Source organism: Parambassis ranga, chromosome 9 (genome assembly GCF_900634625.1).
Source record: "Parambassis ranga chromosome 9, fParRan2.1, whole genome shotgun sequence".
Taxonomy (NCBI): Eukaryota; Metazoa; Chordata; class Actinopteri; family Ambassidae; genus Parambassis; species Parambassis ranga.
In genome coordinates this window covers 12,823,863-12,843,472 of record NC_041030.1, presented here as the reverse complement: position 1 = coordinate 12,843,472, position 19,610 = coordinate 12,823,863, and the positions used below count along the sequence as shown (strand labels likewise).

Genomic DNA, 19,610 nt, shown 5'->3' with positions numbered 1-19,610 from the left:
AGTTGTAGATTTTAGGATTTTATGTTTTTTAAAAATGAAATGTTTTTATGAAGAACTACAAATGTTTTTTTATTGATATTTTAGTCATTTTGATTTAGGAGTTTGGATAGCAAACAAACTTTATACTTCCCATTTTTCACAATGCAGTTTAAGGTTTGTGTTTAGTGTAAATGTTTTGTAACACTTCAGTATTAAATGCTCAAGGTAATAAAATATAAAACATTTGATTTAGGACTTTACAGTTTTTTGAGTTGTCCTGAGCCTGACAATCATATTTCTTTGAAGTTGCAGATATGCAACATTCAGATCTCTTTGCTGAGAAACATTTGATCAATTTTAACCTCTTATGTGCACTATTTAAATAAATCAATAATTTTCTCCCATTCCAGTGATGTCTATTCAAAATACAACCTTGCTGCTGTCTGACCGGGTGTCAGAAAGCTTTACTCTTGTCAGAATTCATACATGCTCAAATGTCAAGATGTCATTTTCCACCTGCTCAATCGCTTTAAACACCACACAAATATTTATTTCAATATTTATTATTCAGTTCGTACAGAAACCTAAAAAACATACAAATGACTTAGTAAAAACCTTTACTGTAACACAACACGTTGGCCACTTACACTGTACGTAAATGCAGCAGGTGCCTCCTTTGTTCACCTTCTCTGTGATACTTAGGTAAAGGTATTTAAAATACTAGACACCAATTCAAGCACCGTATTTTAGGACATTCTGTTGTTTTTTTCTAGATTTATACAGCAGAAAAATCTGGAATACTTGTGCGTATATGACACCCAAATGACCATGAGGGTCCCTGAAAATGGAAAATCAGATTGCCTAGCTGAAGACAGGATTAAACTAAAACATGTTACATGTACATCAACAGAGGTTCCACATACATGGCGGTACAACTTCAACTGATGTATCGGATGTGATATGTCTTCTTGGTGGACCGGTTTAATGTAACTTGCTGTACTATGACCCATTAAAGGATGGCAGCAATCATCATTTCCTTAACCAGCATACAGTGCATTCATCTGGATGTGAATAGTGCAGACTTGGACGTCAGCTCTAAACACCAAGATCTTCTGGTTTATATAGCTATAGCTTGGAACCCCTCACATTAACATGGTGAAGTGGATGTAAAAAGAGCTTTCATGCCCAGCAACTATGCTGCACAGTAAACTGAGATTTAACAGATGTATTTATGCATCTTGTATAAATACAAGATACTCAAGTTTGCCCAGAATCACAGGAATGCTATGAAAACGTTTTTTTCTAAAATACAGTTTCAAGTTTCACACATGTTTTTGTGTATCACAGTCCCAGTGAGGCTTTGAGCAAAGACGCCATATCTTCAGGTATGGTTTGCTCCTCACCTAAAGAACAAATCATGTTTTATTTAGTCCTGTGTGTCTATACATTTGTATGCATGCTGTGTTGTCTGTTTAACTGCTGCTAATGAAAACCTGAATTTCTACCTGAGGATAAATAAAGTACCTACATATCTATAGCGTGGGATGCAGTCTAAAAAGCCTACAGTAAGTACAGAATGTGTCTTCTTACCTTGTTCAGCAGTGGTCATGTCCTGCTCCAGCTTTAGTTTCTTCTGGCTCAACTGGAGAATGCAGTCCTCTATGCTGCCTTTACTGATCAGCTTTATCACCTGTACAGTCCTAATACAGACAGTGAGGTACATTAGACACTACACTCAAAAAGCACAGAGTAAATTCTGTATTTGCAATTAATATACACTGCATTATTCTGAGCTTTGAATCCCTGCATGTAACAACATTGAATTAAAAGAGATCCATATAGACCCTCTTTACCTGGTTTGGCCTACACGGTGACATCTGTCCTCAGCCTGCTTGTCATTGTAAGGATTGCAGTCGATGTCATGCAGGATAACAACATTTGCTGAAGTGAGGTTGATGCCGAGGCCACCAGCTCGAGTTGACAGCAGGAACACAAATATGTCAGGGTCCGTGTTGAACTCATCAATCAACACAATCCTGCAGGGCAAAGAAATCATTGTGGCCTTTACAGGTGAATATAAACTCAGTAACAAGCATAGTTCAACTAGATTTTCAATTTTTACTATGATCCAACAGCTAGAACTACATCAAAATCTGACCTGTTAGCTATAGGTGTGGACCCATCCAGTCTGACGTAACGGTGCTTAAGATGTTTTAGCAGTACTTCCACAATGTCAAGCATCATGGTGAACTGACTGAATAATACCACCCGGTCTCCCTGCAGGATGACAGCCAAAATACACAGTGTAATACTTCATTTGTAAAAAAAAAAAAGGACCTATCCACCTCCTTATTTGTACTTACTTTGTTTTTAAGTGATGCCAACAGCTCTGTGAGGTGGGAGAATTTCCCAGAGTCGAGCAGAAGATCATTTTCAAGCTGATAAGAGCTGATGGAGGAGTACTGCTGGCACAGACGATGCAGCTCAAAGTCTGACATCACTTCCATGTCCTCCTGGATCAGAGCAGCATCTGCATCAAAGTGTGTTGGCTCCTGAGTAGGGAAAGGAAAGAAGATGCTGCATTTTAGCACTAAAATATTCTAAAATGTTACAGAGGTAAAAAGCAACACACAAACATGCATGAAAAGACTAAGTAGGGAGTAGGATTTACCTTTAGCATGAGCTTGCTCATTGCTTTGAGCTTTTCTGTTGTGTAGTACTGTCTGTGGAGCAGAGGATGGTTGGCCATCTTTCTCAACTGCATCATGACATTACACAGCTCACGCTCTAAGAAGAAAATGAGTAATTATTAAACCAGAACCAGCAAGTTCTGATATGCTGCATAAAATAGTGACGTTATCGTTGACAACACCAAATTTAACCATTTAAAAAAAGGCTTACTCTCTCCATTGGTGGAAGCCTTGAGTTTTCGGAAGAGGGTCTGGTAGAGAGCCTGCTGTTTCTCACTCATTGGACAGAACTCGACTTTCTCTTGTTTTGCTGGCAGCTGGCTGAGGACCTGTGAACAGTAAATTAAAAGCCCACTAGCATTACTCTGGGTGGAAACCTATTACTTTTTACCAGGGGTTTTTTTTGTGAAACAATCAAACTTTGAGGGCTGACTGCAACTCCTACCTATTATCTGAGACAAATCAACAACATAACATAAACATTTTCCAGATCAACTCACCTCACTCTTAACTCGTCTGAGGATAAAAGGTTTCATGATCAGTTTGGCCTGAGAAATACGATCCCTCTCAAAGCGGCTCTGCTCCTCATGGGATTTCTAACACATAGAAAATATTATGTTAAACACTTTGGTCAGATACTAGACAAAAAAACAACATGAATAATTATTATGCAACTTGTAAAAGAAAATGGTTCACTGTAGCTACCAAACCAAAATTCAAAAGTCACGTACCATAGAAAACATTCTGGAAAGCTGTGAGGTGGAGCTGGAGAACATAGAAGGCATGATGAAGTTCAAGAGAGACATGAGCTCTAAGAGGTTGTTCTGTAAAGGAGTTCCTGTCAGCAGTAAGCGATGCTCAGCCTACAAGGACAGAGAGATGTATGTTAGGTGCATTTTTGATTATTAATACCACAAAAATAGAGAGAACATGTAAGTCAACTTACATTAATTGCCATAAGGTGTTTGTAGCGTAGAGTGTTCATATTCTTCAGCATGTGGCCTTCATCAAATACTGCATACTTCAGACGTAGCTTACGAAACAGGCTGCGGTCGCTATCGTTTCCGATGGCCAAATTATACCTGTAAGACAAGATGTGTGTAAAAAGTTGCTGCAGGGTCCAGCTGCTGTATGATAATCAGTAAAACCAAGGCTGTCTGTGTGTGCGTGTGCGTGGAAGCTTACGTTGTGACAATGACACTGAAGTCTAAATCTCCAGTGAGAATGTCGTGTTTGAGGTAGCGGCGCTCTTCCATCGATCCTACATGAAACACAAGATCACACACACTGGTGAGGAAAATCTGATGTGCATGATGCATTTGCGAGTTGAGGTAGGATAAATAAGGAGCTGTACCATAATAGACCAGAACTTCAAGTTTTGGACACCACAACTTCAGCTCTCTGACCCAGTTATCTGCAAAAAAAATAAAAAAAACAGCATAATACTGGTTTAAGAAAAACAAACATCATGACATTCCAGAAACAGACAAATATCCTTCATTCTGAAGTGTAAACACTGCCTTAGACAACACAGGCTGTTATTCTCTAAGTTCAGTTTGTGAGTATGAAGGACTGCACAGAGTGTGAGATCATTACCCAGTGTAGAGGAAGGCACAGTGATGAGGTGAGGACCTTTTATTCCATTCTCGTATAGCTGGGCCAAAAATGATATAGCCTGGATGGTTTTCCCCAAACCCTGAGATAAGGAATGAGAGAGAGATACAGTCAGACAAACACAAAAATCAAGTGATAAAGAAAGCCAGGTGGAAAAACAAAAACTATATTGGACAGCTGGTTTAAATCGGTTTTCTTTCCGCTTTACATTTTGTTTACTCGCCTGCAGGATAGCAACTTTATCATACAAATACTCAGCATGACCTTTTACCTTCCCAGTGCTGCTTGCCAAATTGTTTGATTTTAATGACGATCAACACATCATAAATGCTGGTAGTGCACCATGTCAAAACCTACAAATCTAGTGTGGCTGCCTTACCATTTCATCAGCAAGGATACCACTGAGGTTGTGTTCATGAAGAAGCAACAGCCACTTTAGACCAATCAGCTGGTAGGGTTTCAGTTGGAACCTGTAAGCAGCAGAAGAAGAACAACATAACCATAAATACTCTGAAGCTTATGCAACACCTTGAGGCTACAAAGATAATGTTTCATGGTCCACCTATATTCTTGTGACATCTTTGTGTTTTAGGCTAGTACTGTAATAATTTGTACATTTCGGTGATTATAGAGGAAATTCACTCACTGGCTATTGAGTATAGCGGGTTGTTTCACGGTTCCAGGGCCCTTCTTCATCACTGCAGTGACCTGTTTGACCATTTTTGAAGAGATGGTCTGACATTTGGACATGAGACTCAGGACAACCTTCCGCTCTTTGAGGACGACTCTGCAGCCCAACAGTAAATTGTCTGAAAGGCCGTTGTCCTTATGGCAAACCTCAGTCTGAGGAGGAACAAACGATGAGGTTATAGTTCACATGATATGGCAATATGGCAAGTATATAAGAAGTGCCCACAACGACAGTAGATATGACTATGAGATTGACAGCATGGATTAAAAGGAGTTAACACTATAAGCGTTTGGCTTATAAAGTGATGTGCTATGTTTGCAACAGGACATACTGTCATAGTTATAATACACAAACACCATTGATATTTACTCTCTGATAAAAGATGTTTGAAAAACAAAACTGATCCAAAAATCAGATGCAGAGATGCAATGTCTAGAGATGAAGAGACCTGCATTTTAATATAATATGTACACAAAACACACTGGTGCAGCATGCTCAGTAAGTAAATCCTTTTTTGAGGTGTGCAGTAGGATAGTGTCAAACTACATCTTTGCTTCTTGTCCACAGTTTTATCTAGCTAGGAAGAATCACCTGTGTGATGCTTATTTGCAGTTTCACAATCACTCACCAGACTGTTCCAGCTATCAAAGGGTCTCAGTTCTACTATCTTCTGTGCCTTTTTAATGGAGCAGCCAGAAATAAGTGACAGCTCATCTATCGTCGCCTCCTGAAAGAATGTGAGTATCTCTCTTTTCAGTTCAGTCATGCCACTGTTAAGGTCCAGTTCTTCATCAGAGTCCTCAAACTCGCTACTGACTGTATCTTCCTCTTCGTCATTTTCCCCCTCAGAACTGATGTGTTCGTCTGAGGCACGTGCCTTCCTCTTTCTCTCGGCTGCATGCTTCTTTGCTATGCTGGTACCACTGCCAAATCTGGCCAGTGTCTGGGGGGTGGAGGAAGAAGAGGATGGCTTATGGGAGGAAGAGGTAGATGTCTTGTTGACAGAGGGGGAAGATGGCTGTGAGTCAGACTTTGTTATAATCCATGAAGACAATGTGGAAAAGCTACTTTTGGTTTTGTAACTCTTGTTTTCATCAAGGTCAGAATCGTCTTCACTGTCCTTTGTAACATCTGAATCATCCGTACTGCCATCTTCCGTTTCACTGATGTGTATGATCTCTTTAGAGTTTGGAAGATTTTTCCCATTTTTCACATCAGAGTGATTGTTATTCTTCAGCTCTCTGTGGTTTTGGCTCAGCTTGTCTTTGCTCTTTGATTTGCTGGGTTTCTTTTCTTCTGATTCAGGTGAGCTGAAACTGGTATCATCTAACAACAGAAAACCAACAGCCTGTATTAGTGTTTTTTAAGAAGCCAAGTGTCAAAAGCACACATTCAGACGACAGTCTGCACCTGGGTCTGAGAACATCTGAAGAACTTGCAGAGCCTCTTCAACATCCCAGTTGTGTTCCTGCAGAACCATCCGCAGCTCCTACAGCAAACAGACAGGAGATCAGAGTCAAAACTACAACTTAAGTCATAAACAGCCATTTTTTTTTTATTTTGACTTCCTGACAGTATTAAAACCACATGTATCAAGTAACATCACCACACAATGTTAGGCTCAGACTCACACTTTGTCTCCAGTTATCATTTTATACAGAGCATAGACTGTATATAGAATCACACTGGACTACAACCAATCTATATTTGAAATATCTTCATGTTTTAGAGTGAGGCTGCGTCCTCACCTCTTTGTCCTGGTCTGGAAACTTTTTCTGCAGTTTTCTGACCATGGTTTCTTGCTTCTCCCAGCTGGGATTGTCTTCATTTTCTTCTTCTGAGGTCTGTTGGTTTAAAAACAGGAAAAGGCTTATCATTTGACAAAAATGAACTTTCCTTATCAACACTTATATATAAACATTTATTTGTACCTTTGTTTTTTGCATGTACAATCTCTTAAAATATTTGCACATTCTAAACGTCCTACCTCTGTACATAGAACTGCACATTCTGTACATAGAACTGCACATTTTGCTTACTCTATTTTATTTTTTTTTCCTATTGTTTATTCGTATTTTTATTTATTCTTATGCCTAAGTCTACTGTTTATTTTTTTTTATCTTAATTTAGTTGTGTATAAAGTCATATGAAGGGAACTCGCAAAGTAAGAATTTCATTGCTCAGTGTAACTGTAAAGTGCTGTGCATTTGACAATAAACTTCTTGAATCTTGAATCTTGAATATAAAATTCCCAGAAAAAAAGACAAATACATTGTAAAATGTGAATGTAGTCAAAATGTAACGCTACAAACTTTTACAGTATAATGACAGAAGCACAATAGTTTGTAAATGGTATGCCATTTTAAAACAGGAACATAATCTCACCACTGATGGTCTCCTCTTCTTGCTCGGTTGAATGACGTTGCTGTCCTGAGAACTGGAAGACCCATCCTGTTTTCGCTTCCTGGATTGACTGGGGGCTAAAAGGACCAAACAGACAGTGTTTTCAAAAAGCCCCACTGCTTTGGAAAGGCACCTAGGTGGATGCTGAGATGGCACTTTGCTAATTTTCTATAAATGTATAACAGTTTCTTACATCAAGTTTTCAAAATAAGCAGCTGAACAGACCATTATGCTTTTTTATACTAGTCCAATGATGAACGTAACCTTGCTCAACCACATACTGAAGTGTTAAATTATAAGCATATGACAAAGTACAGTATTTACCTTCTTTATCGCCAAACCTCAATAGGCAGGCAGCTATAGCCCCATCCAATGTGCTGGTACACTTCAGGATCTGAATTTAGATTGGAAATTTATAGTTTAAAGAAGGCACAACCAGGCACTTTAAGCAGTGTTTTTAATGAATGGAATTCAAATTACAGCTGGCTCATATTTGAACGAAAGGCCTTATCACCATAAGACATGCAGTAAAATCAAACAACTTGAATATTATATGCTGAAATGTTACAAAACTTCTAGCTAATTCCTTCTCACCTCCAATGCTTCCTGTCTCACTAGGTTCGGAAACATCTCCAGTAGTTTCTCCATTTTCTCCTCCACCTCATCTTCATCATCTGTACAGTCTGATGCCACATTTTTGGAAGCCTTCACTGCAGACTTCCTACAAATACAAAAAAGCAAGTCTTTATAACAGTATGAAGTTGGAAAAAAATATAATTTAAGCTAGCACATACTTGGGTATTGATATTTTATTCTTCGGTTCATCCTCTTCCAAGTCAATAGTGAGGACTTCCTCAAAAACTACTCCTCGGGCGTGGGACTTTGATGGGGCTTTAACAGGTTTCATTTGAGCTGTAAAACATCAGTACATGTGTTAGTAGATGCTGAAACTGTGGTCGGCAGATGCATTGATCAGGATATTGTAATATTTGTCTGATCTTACTGGATGAAAGGCAGATTAAAAAAACATCTATTTGCAAAATACCTTCACATCACTGACAGATCCTCCATTCTGTGTTATTTCAATGTGTATTGCCAAGCTATGAGTTATAAACTTACAAAAATATTAATAATGTTGTGGGGAACAACTATTCTGCCCTCAACAGACATGATAACCATGTTCCTTCACTGCTGCTAACGATAGCATCTATAACATCTGGAAGCTAGCTCCTAACATGTAGCTTCTAGTTACCTGGTTTGTTCTCTTTCTCGGACTCTGGACTCGTGGACCCACTATTCTGGCCTTTGACCGCTGCTTTCTTCTCAAAACGAAAACGGTCTAGATTGAACATGCTCATTTTAGGCAATCCTTTCGTGCCTGACAGCGGCAGCCCTTTGTCTGTTCCTACTCGACAGTATTTTCTCTGTGCAGTCGCATGAAGCGGCGTTCCTGTTAGCCAATGTGACAAACTAGCTAACTAGCGTCAGGTGTTAGCATGCCTTAAAATACGACGGTTTCACTCTGTGTCACTGCCGCGCTATTAGTCGTATCTGTTGTAAACGGACACACGGATGGCATACAGAATTAAAAACAAAGACAGCGGCTGAATTCCGAGTCCGGTTGGGTTTGTTTGTACCGACTACAGCCGGTTTCCCGCGAACTCCAGCGGCCCTGGAGGATGCTGTGCCAGACACAACACGGGAACCGCTCATTGGTCGGAACAGGAAGTAGGCGGGAACTCACCACCACGTCAAGATAGTCATCGTAGCGCACTTCCGTTTCTGCTCAAACTGAGTTAAACCACTATTAGCTCATATGTTCCTCATTTCAAACCCCGCATCAAGACTCCTGTAATTGAGCATAGCTCAGCTCACCATATATATTTGCACGGGTTGATAAACAGTACGGTAGAGAATAATGAAGAAAATGCAAGTTTGATTGCTGCAGCTGAAGCATTGCTTTGAATGCTGATGTGAAGGATTGCTCTGAATTGCTGGAGAATCAGAGCAATTCAGAGCTTTGTATGCCTCTGTGTGCCAGCCTGTCACCAGGGTAACAGCAGAGGAGACCTCAAAAACCACTCCAACTTTGAGAGCCTGGCGTGCGGAAACGATTCGGAATTAGAAAATTCTGAATACAAGTTTGATAGAGCAGCATCTCGTGAGCGTTTTAAGAATAAAATGGAGTCTGTAGCTTGAAATTTGTAGGAGGAGATACATTTGGCAGATGGCACCGAAATTGCTTAATATTTGAAAAACTATAATTTTTTGAAAACAACTTGAAGTTGACCCGGAATGTCCTCTGTGAGATGAACATTTTGATAGTTGAATGGCTGAAATCGGTCAATGTATACAGAGTGTCCTACTACAGAGAAAAAGAGTAGGAGGGGAATTATCTTGACTGCTGTGAACATCGCTTATGAAACCGGTTACATGAGGAGATCCTGTCACGCCAATGATTGCTTGTGAGGATATTTAACATACATAACATTACATATTAAAAAATAACAGTATATGCATATATATGTTTTTTTCTTTCTGTTAAGTAAAGTAGTCGGTTTGCAGTGTGGGATGATGGAATGGTAGCGTCAACATGAATGAGTGTTTAGACACGCCTACTCTTACTATGGTGGCGCAAAGTAGCCAGTAAGGACACACAATCTATTGTCTAACCAAAGAAATTATAATATTTCATCTAAATTTCATGTGTAGTTGAGTTAATTGTGCTTTCATTTGCTAGGCGCATGTTAGGTAAACTGCGGGTGAACAGGACGAAATTTGCTTGAAATTTTTGCAACAGGAGCATGGATCCATTCACAAAGACATGTCTAATTTCACTAGAATACACCTGTAGCCTAATGTCGACCATCAGATTTTTTTCTGAGTCATACATCTTTTGGTCAATAGGGGGCAGCAGATACACATTTTTCTAAGACGCTCCTGCAGGAGTGCGGAAGTAACCCTCTCCGTCTGCTGTGCCCCTGTGTAAAGTGTGTATTCTTTACTGTTGTCATGAAGGTCACTTATTATCATATATTCAACTGATGACTTGTGCTTTCACAGTTTGTGCAGTATCCCTACAAAGATGCTGATTTAAGTTTACTTCAACACATTTTTTGCAAGTTTTATCACACAAAGTCGAGTTTATTGGACTTTAACCATCCAGATTGCCTGGCTGACGAAGTTGCACATTCACAGAGAGGAATAATATGTTAGATGTAATCTGTCACACAGTCAGACACACCAATCAGTTGTAATATTTACAGTCCCTTCAGCCATGTCCAGCCTTCCTTTGATCTTGATGGTCAAAGTCAATGGCAGATATCACCACTTCTCCTCACCTCACTCACTCACATGCTCCCTGTCTGTAGACTGACTCAAACATCCTTAAGATTTAAAAAAAATTAAGATTTAAATAATTTAATTTGATTTAATCCTGTTTATCTGGTTGAAACAAAATAATATGTATCTGTACAACACTTTAAAATACCAAATATGACATGAAAGTACAGTACATCACTATCTTATCTCATTTCTCACTCACTGTGAGTCCACCTGCACATTTTACTCAGATACAGGGAACATGATGAGGAGGTCTGGTTGTCTCATCAGAACACCTCAGCAGCCATTACAGCGCCATCCTGCCGCCTTACTGTCGCCCCGGCCATCGTCATGGAGACCATGTAAGTTATAGCATTGCGTGTGTGTGTGTATGTGTGTGTTTGTGCTCTACACGCAGCACAATAGGCAGACTGACACAGAGTCTGATAGGGGTCATGTCCTCTCACAGCAGGAAGCTCAAACCGTGGCTCCTTGCTTCTCCTGTCTCCTGGTCAAGTGTTGTGTGTGTGTCTGTGTCTTACATCTGAATTAGGAGAGTTTGTTTCACTTTGTCAGGTTAGTTATATGCGTTTGTCTGTGTGTAGAAGACATCCTCTCGCGCAGACAAACAGGCGTGTATACAAAAAACACAGATACATAAATCACCCAGGCTGTCCCAGTGTTTAGCCAAGTCATTAATACATACACACACACACAATTATACACACCGTGATAGCATCAACAAATGAGTACTGTGGATGTTTTAATGGATGTTTTGGCTGCGGGCGACACTTTGAGATAAATGTATGGATTCACACTGCAAAAAAGTGATATGACGTGCTACAAAAGAAAGTCAATTATAAGTGTAATATGTCACACACACACACACACACACACACAAACTAGCCTGAATATGTCTAAATTATGTGCACTCAACTGTCCAGCGTCTAGGGCCCGTGTCAAGTGCATGTGCAAGTATCTGCGTAAGTGTGCGTTTTTAAGGTTGACCCATCCATGGTGTCCCAGTGGACTCGTCACAAAGTCTGTCACCACCCAGTCACCACGGCGCCCAACTTGGCCGAGACCCGACGGCGGCAGGGAGCACCTTGTCACCGTGGTAACACGTCTGGGATGTACCCCCCCCCCCTTTCCCTAAGAAATGCACAGAAAAACGTACACACACACACACGCACACACACACACCATCCCAAAGAAAGGCTCACTCAGAGGGTAGAGTGCATTTCATGTTTAAAATGAGTGACCCAGACGCATGAGGCCAAACGTGGAGAGGACATGATTTCTGTCTCTGGAGTTAAAACTTTTCACTCATTCTATTCCCATTCACTGTGGGAGTTCATGCAAGCACAAAAAAGTTAAGCCATTTATTTGAAGTTGTTACATGACTCTAACACAGTTGAGAAATAAAAATAAACTGCAGGAGATCATGGTCTGACTTCAAGAGAAACACACTTACAAATATTACAAATATTATTATTATCAAGAACCAGTCAATCCACAGAAATGGAGAAGTGAACATCTTTTGTTCAAACATATAGCTGCCAAAAAGTGAGTGAACACATATTAATCAGACAGGTGAACAGTGGTGGCAGCAGACCTGTGTGAAATCTTATTGTGTGGTGACTCTTATATCATCTGTGAGAACTTCTCACCATTGTGACATACTCTTAACTGACATGAAGTCAAGCTGACCACAACTGCTGAAGAGGAAACCAAACCCAAACTTTCATTATTGAGCTTTAATACACACAGGGCTGAGTGCTTGATAATAGAGATATGAGTATCAATGCAACTGTCTGTCTCTCCACATTACTTTCGCTTCTGGCAAACAATATCATTATATAACATAACTCATGCATGAGCATTAGCAATGCAAAATGAGACCATGTTGATATCGTTCAAATCTTGCTGTCAGAAAACTTATCAAACACTCATTTGACTTCTTTTGTCCTGCTTTTGTTTAGTCATCACTCATGTAACCACTCTCTCCGCTGGCAAAGAGAAACAGCAGCAGGGGAGAATTCCCGTGTTGCTGGAGGTGATGCCACAGAGCAGCCGAGACAGCGCACCAATCACAGGGAGACAATGACTGATCCTCCTGGCTGCCTTACAGAACATCAGTCAAACGCAGCTTTGTTAGCGCTGCATTCCTCTGCATTGTGCTCCGGTCTGCACTCCTTAATCAAACAGTGTTAATTGCATCTATATCATAAATATGACACCTTAACTTTCAGTCGTGCAGTTTTTCATATTGTTTTATTATGATAGCATCCTCAGCTGTCAGTGTGAATGATTGTTGGTGTTTACACCATAACTGAACAGATAAAAGTTTGCATTTCCCTCATGTGTCTGAAAGGTTTCCTTGTTTTCCTTTGTGGCTGCAGTCATCTTTGTCAGGTCTGTCACATTATCAGTGTTTTAATTAAACAGAAGGAGACATGCAGAAAGACAGGGGGACAATGACTGATCCCCAGGCTGCCTTACAGAACGTGGTTCAGACAGAGCTTTGTTGCCTTTGCATGCCTTTGCATTGTCCTGCTGTCTGCGCTTGTTTGAATCAAATGATCCCAGTTATGTCTCTCTCATTTAATTGCTAAATTATTTATTTTCCACTTGCTTTGCCAAGCAGCGCACAGCCCACCTGAACTACTTGGTATAATTATGCTCAAAATATGAAGTCAAGAGGTACTTTTACAAAATTGCAGTAGTAGTAGTAGTACTGCAGTAGTATAATTATTTCATGTTCATAAATGGATAAAACCAAAACCTTGTATAAGGAATTCTTAAGTTTGTAGCAGCGTATGATCTGCCTACTTAACTAACTGGAGTTAGCAGAGTAACTAGCTGCCTAAGCAGATCAAACAAACAACTGAGCCAAGATGGCGATGCAGTCTTGCACACGGAGCTTTACAATCCCTCTTCTAAAACATATATTGATAAGATGATTAGTCTATTTTTGACTAGTTATTTCTATCCAATATCATACTGTAAGATTCAATGGAACATGCTAAAATGTATATTTCAGGCGAAGTATAGCTATTCTGTGGTGAATCAGGTCACTTGAAACTTTAACATTAACAGATTCACACTGTTCCAAACTACATAAATTGGAATATGCAAAGTGCAGTTCTACTCATTTACATAGTTCTTCTAAAGAGAGGGGAAGTGAGTGCAGACAGGAAGAGAATGAAAAACTCGTTAAGTTGTTCATTTTGCTGGCAGACTCGCTGTGACAGCTGTGACTGTGTGAGCTTGTGTGTGTGTCCCAGCCTTCCCATTCTGTAAACTGGCAGGGAAGTTGAGACGACTGAGGAGGGAATGTCAGCACAAGATCAGCACCCCTGCTGGTGGACACCAGTTGGGGTTCAGTCTCCTCTGGGATGCCACTTCATCTAAATATGTGTGTGTGTGTGTTTGATAAGGGGTTTGTCAATGAGTGTGTAGGGGCATTCGGACTTATGTGTGTACATCATAAATATGTTTATGTCTACACAAATGTTAGGGGCCAGTGTCTGGGCCTTTTTTGGTAGGGGTGGGGGTGGGGGGGTTAGTGTGATGACAGCCTCAGCTGTGTTGAATTGTGGGAGAAAAAGAGCTGACGCGACGGGAGTTGATGTCTGACATGACCCCTCACAGCAGGCACACCGCAGGGAGCTGGGAGCTGCTGCTGACTGTGTGTGCTTGTGTGTGTGTCTCTGTGTGCAAGTGAGAAAGTGAAGGGAAAAAAAACAGAAAGTGAGCAACAAAAAGGAACTTTTCCGCCTTTTGGTGTCCTGATGCACACTCTGTGAAACATCACCTTGATGGATGTGGCACTGGACTTCTCTTGCTCTGTAATAAAATCCTCTCCAGTCCTCTCCTTCCTCAGCTTTCCATTTTCCCTACCTCCATATCATATACCTCTCCTTGACCTTCTCGCTCTTTGTTGGCGTCCCTGTGCACCCTTCTTCCCTCTTTTTCTCCCGTGCTCGGTCTCTCCTGAAGGTGCATTCAGGTCGGTAAAGTGATCTACAGGGTGCTATGCCTCTGCTCATTGTGTTTGCCATTCTTTCCCCCATTCTCTTTGCTCTTCACAGTTTCTTGTCTCATCTCTCTATTTGCATCATCCTTCTATTCTTTCATTGCTCATTCTCTTCCACATCCCCAGTCCAACACGCACACACAGAAACACACACACCTACATCCCTTTCTATTCACTGTCTCTCCTCTCTGGGTCCAGTGCTTCGCCATCAGTCTGATAAGTGCCAACAAAGCCCCCACTGTCTAGTGTGACCCTCTATTCTTCCCCCATCCCCTCTCTCTCTCCTTCTCTATCCATCCTGAAGCAGCCAAGCGTGATGTAAAGAGGAGGGGACATTTATCTTGTGCGCACACCCCAACTTGTTTTACCTTCACCCCCTCTGTTTTTTTAATCCTCTCCAAAGTTTTTGTTTTTTTGTTAATGCTCCAGTCACGTCTACTTTGTTGAACTTTCTGTCATGTCTGCTTGCAAGAGAAACCATGCCCTCTCTGCTCTCACAATGTGGGACAAATCTGAAAGTTTAGGCATGCAGCACTTTGCACTGCATCCCTATGCACTCTCCTTCTCTTTGTTTCCACTACCACCTCCACCTGCTTTCTCCTCCACACCACTCCTTAATCCTTTAATTTGTGCAAGTGTGTTACAGGGATGCAGACAACATGAGCTTGCAAAAGAGGAACGCTTTCCTTTATTCTAACTAAATGACTTTACATGAATAAAAACATCAGTTGCCAGTGCAAGGTTGAAATTCTCACAGTGCTAATACCGACAGAACACACTTCCAGACAATATCTTCTGGAGTGTCAATATAACAGCAGCAACAACTCAGGTGTGGGAATTCTTTCTTTCTTTAGCTGGCTACATGCTATATGAAGGAGGAAGAGAATGCTGGGATTGTCAGTTAAAGAAATTACGATGTACAGAGGGAGTCCAACTGCTTTTAGCAGATGATTCAGAGTCTGGGTTCAGCAGCCACTGACTGTTCTTGGTGTTGCCCCAGATAACAGAATTACCGGCCAGTTTTATGAAGTGGTATTGTGAACAGTACCACTAGCTTAGGATGCGAATGTGGAGCTGGGGTTTAGGAAGAGCGTCTGTGGTTAAACAGCCTTCACTTAGGTTAAAACCACTACAACAGCTTTGTGTTTGCTCGCTTGCCTGATGGGGTCAGAACATAATGTGGCCATTACTTCTCTGACCACTAAAGGAAACCACAAAACTTCCAGCAGCTAAGTCTTGTCCCTCCTTTCCTACAAATCCTGCATATTCACATGCAGGTACTGTTTGCACCTAACTTACACTTACAAAAAGTGGCCTTGATTTTCAAAATGACCACATTAAATGATCACAACATGACCAATTCAACATTACAGATTTCTTTGGGACCAAATGTACTTTGGGTGCAGTGAGACTAATTCACTCACATTGCTTAATTGCATGTGCATAAACAGAAAACTATTCTCAATGCCGGTCCTGTAAACCAGGATTCACTAATGAGTTTCTCTTTACATTTTCTCATAGAGTCAATGTTTGTGTCATCATAACATCATATTGTATGTCTAATCTGTGTGTCAGATTGTCTTTAATCTGGGACTTCATTTTTTGTAATCTAATCATATTAAACTGGGCAAAATGATTCCCTCTGTCACTCCCCTTCCTTTCACCCCTCTGTCCACTCCTGTCAATCAGCAAGCCAGTCAGTCATTCAGTCTGCCTGCCAACCATCACTCTGAAAGTCTGAGTCGTACTAATGGGTCTTGTTAGCCACTTAACTGCCTTCCCTGCTCTCCCTCTCCTGCTCCAAGTATGAATAGAATAACCCTAATGGTGCTCGTTTGCCACTCCACTGCTCTCCCTTATCCTCATATGGCTTTATCATTGCGGATCAGTGTACTTGGAGATAAGTCTCTGTGTGACCGTGCAGTATCCTCTTCCTTGGGCTCTTATCAGTTCTGATCAGTGTTCTTGGAGTTCTCTGTTAGAGACCCCTTCTGAGAAGGTCATGTTTTCATTCGCCCCAATCGGCTCGCTGACCGATAAGACAATTTGTAAGGTGGAAATCAGAGAGGCCTGTTTTTTAAGTTAAGACAGATGAAGTGAGGAGCTTGATAAAAGATTGCACTGTGGGAAAAAATGACAAGAAAATGACAACAGGCAATGATTGGCTGTAACACCATCACCCATTGAGGCAAGGTTATAGGACTAAAAATGTTCTTATTATTGTTCCACTTCAGTTTAACTCATATCTTCGTGACTGCATTTAGGTATGTCAGATTATGTTTCATGTGTTTCAGCAGTAACAGTTTGTAGTATAATAAAACAAACAAAAATACTTTTTAGCTACTTCTAGGAAGAAAGTAAAGATGTGTGAAGACATGTTTACTTTGGAACAAAAATCTCACAGAAAATGAAACACAGTGTTACTTTTTGACTGGTTACTTCTGGACCCTTTCATCAGTATTCACTCCCTCTCCCAAAGGGCCTCTTACTCCGGCCCTTGCTAATCTAATCCCCTCCTCCGCAGTCTCACATAAAGCCTCCAATAGTCCAGCCGAGGCCCCTTAATCGACAGGTTATTGCCCACAATCGCATTTACAGCACAGAGGCAAATCTGCACAGATGCGATTGTGTCAGCTGTTAATCCGATAAGTCCTCGCTCACTGTTCTTTTACTCGGCATCTTTCATCTTCAAAAACAAGGTGACAGTGTTTTAATTTTCATTCCTAGGTTACTCTCCATCAATTTAGCTCAAAGTGTGAGGCAGAGTTTATGGAGCGGGACACATGTAGGTGCTGCTTATTGTACAAGCTTTTATTTCTCTCCTGTGGGAGAATGAAGTGCAGGGGTTCTAAGGTTTAGATGTCATTAAAACAGCAGCTTTCTGTTATTGTTTATTCACAGATGCAGTGTCTATTAGATCACACTGGGAAGATTTGCTCAAAGCTGGTGGTTTGGTGCTGATTATGTAGCTCTCATAAGCGATGTTGGTCAGCCGGGTCAGTGTATGTTTTCTTGCTTTTGTGTCTTAAAAAAGTGGCAATAAAAAGAGAAAAATATAACAAGTTGTGTTTGAACAAAGCAACAGATAATCAAAGCATGAAGCAAATACTTTCATTTAAAACATGTACAGCGACTATATTCTAATTGTTATAATATATTCGCAGCTGGAAACCTATAAAAGGATCACTTTAGTACAACAAATTAAGTTAACCGCTGTATTAAATTAAAATACATATCCATAAAATGTGTCTCTGTTCCAGCTTAAGCCACAACACATTCTTCTATATAGTGGCAAAATGGGTATTTTCCACTTCCTGCTTCCAATGGTCTTATACAAAGTTGTTTTCATTGTGCTGCGTTATGCTATGTTACATCCACTAATTACACTGGCCCTCCATTTTAGCTCAATAGACATATTTAGATTTTTCGGTTAGTTAGGTTGCAATCAGTGCTAAATACATCAGATCAGGGAGACCAGATCAATAAAACAATGTTGAGCAATGAAAAAAAAGAATATCCTTCAGTTTTATTCAGCAAATAGTGCTCAAACACACACTCACTCACACACACACTCTGGACCATCCTGGTCAGTGGTAAGTCAGGTGGCCAATGGACCATCCTTGGAAGAACAAGGGTGGACAGACACTGGTCTCTGGGGGACGAACAGTAGTGTGTGTGTGTGTGTGTCTGTGTGTGTGTGTGCGTGTGTGTGACCCAACCCCAGGTCTCCAGGTCAGAGTTCCTGACACACACTCACACCCAGCGGGGTGACAAAATAATTAACTCAGACTATGATTGACAGACAGTTCATCACACTGACACATACACACACACTCAAACTGAGGGCATTACTTTCCCATAACCAGCAGCACGGACAAGACAGATGACCTGTATACTTCTTTGTGTTTGCAAAAATCAGGATAAAAATAATAATAAATTTTAAAGAAGATCTTATTACTCTACATTATAGGCTTAGTCTGTAATCACTCTTTCTTTATAACAGATTGTTGTTGCAGTTTATTTCTATTAAAAAAGAGCCTATTGGTAGTCAAGACTTGACAATATAGGAAAAAGCACCAACACCACCACCAACCTATTCATCCACCATCACCACCATTATTAAAAGCACACAGTGTGCTAGCCCTAAAATGTGACATCTAGGTCTGCATTGTATGTGTATAAACCTGACAGCATTTCTCTGCCCTGGTTATTTCTTATAAACAAACTTTAAAATGAATTTGACTGAGAGCATTATAGCACACTTACTATAGATATAGGAAAAGGCTGCTGTGACAGTGCTATAAGAAAATCAAATTAACAATACATGAATTGTTTAAGCTCATTCCTATGAGTAATCACTTTTATGTTTGTCTTTTGTGTGTAAATCGCCAAACTTCTCAAATTACATAGAAGGTCACAGAGTGACTCACAACCCCTTCATAACCCTTCATCACAATGTCACATGTGGTCACTTAAACAACTTTTTGTGTGTATTTTTGTAGCTCGTATGTCAGTCACGTTAGATTTCAGCTGCTTCAAAAAGCAAATGCTTTCTTAATTTGAAATCCGTTGTGATGACAATGATAACGTCTAATTAAAACATTTCAAATTACCCAAACCAACTCCAAAAAAATCATTTTTTGAAATAGAAAAAGAGTGAATGAAAGTGGCTTAAACGAGAAACAGAAGGAGTATTTTGTTCTTGGAGGTACTGTAACACAGGCTGCTCTGTTTCAGATAGCATGCTCACCTTTGAAGGGTGCACTTAAAAGTGTGGGTGTATGTGGGGTGGAGCGGAGGCGGTAAAAGCCGGGTCTGAGTGGGTGGATAGGGGGTAACCTGCGGATTGAAATGGTGTGCCTCCCCTTGCCCG

At 40.5% G+C, this 19,610-nt stretch overlaps 1 protein-coding gene across 1 annotated transcript; it reads right to left on the bottom strand.

Annotated features, from left to right (window-relative positions):
• Positions 1 to 526: 526 nt before the first annotated feature.
• Positions 527 to 9,071, bottom strand: smarcad1a (SNF2 related chromatin remodeling ATPase with DExD box 1a). The gene is made up of 23 exons (XM_028415007.1): positions 8,630 to 9,071; positions 8,172 to 8,289; positions 7,972 to 8,098; positions 7,702 to 7,771; positions 7,360 to 7,454; positions 6,723 to 6,818; positions 6,385 to 6,463; positions 5,603 to 6,300; positions 4,930 to 5,126; positions 4,663 to 4,753; positions 4,266 to 4,365; positions 4,024 to 4,083; positions 3,855 to 3,930; positions 3,616 to 3,751; positions 3,401 to 3,532; positions 3,170 to 3,265; positions 2,881 to 2,998; positions 2,651 to 2,766; positions 2,343 to 2,531; positions 2,138 to 2,256; positions 1,833 to 2,015; positions 1,570 to 1,679; positions 527 to 1,382 (listed from the first exon to the last, which is right to left on the bottom strand). Exons 1-23 carry the CDS (start codon positions 8,733 to 8,735, stop codon positions 1,321 to 1,323), a joined length of 3,174 nt encoding a protein of 1,057 aa, XP_028270808.1. The 5' UTR covers positions 8,736 to 9,071; the 3' UTR covers positions 527 to 1,320.
• Between the last annotated feature and the right edge of the window lie 10,539 nt (positions 9,072 to 19,610).

Bases quoted from the DNA above. Each gene is read 5' to 3' on its own strand.
- smarcad1a (XM_028415007.1), bottom strand. From the start codon at position 8,735: ATGAGCATGTTCAATCTAGACCGTTTTCGTTTTGAGAAGAAAGCAGCG. The intron at 8,290-8,629 runs GTAACTAGAAGC...GATGTTTTACAG, and splicing joins CGAGAAAGAGAACAAACCAG to CTCAAATGAAACCTGTTAAA. The intron at 2,532-2,650 runs GTAAATCCTACT...TTCCCTACTCAG, and splicing joins TGAGCAAGCTCATGCTAAAG to GAGCCAACACACTTTGATGC.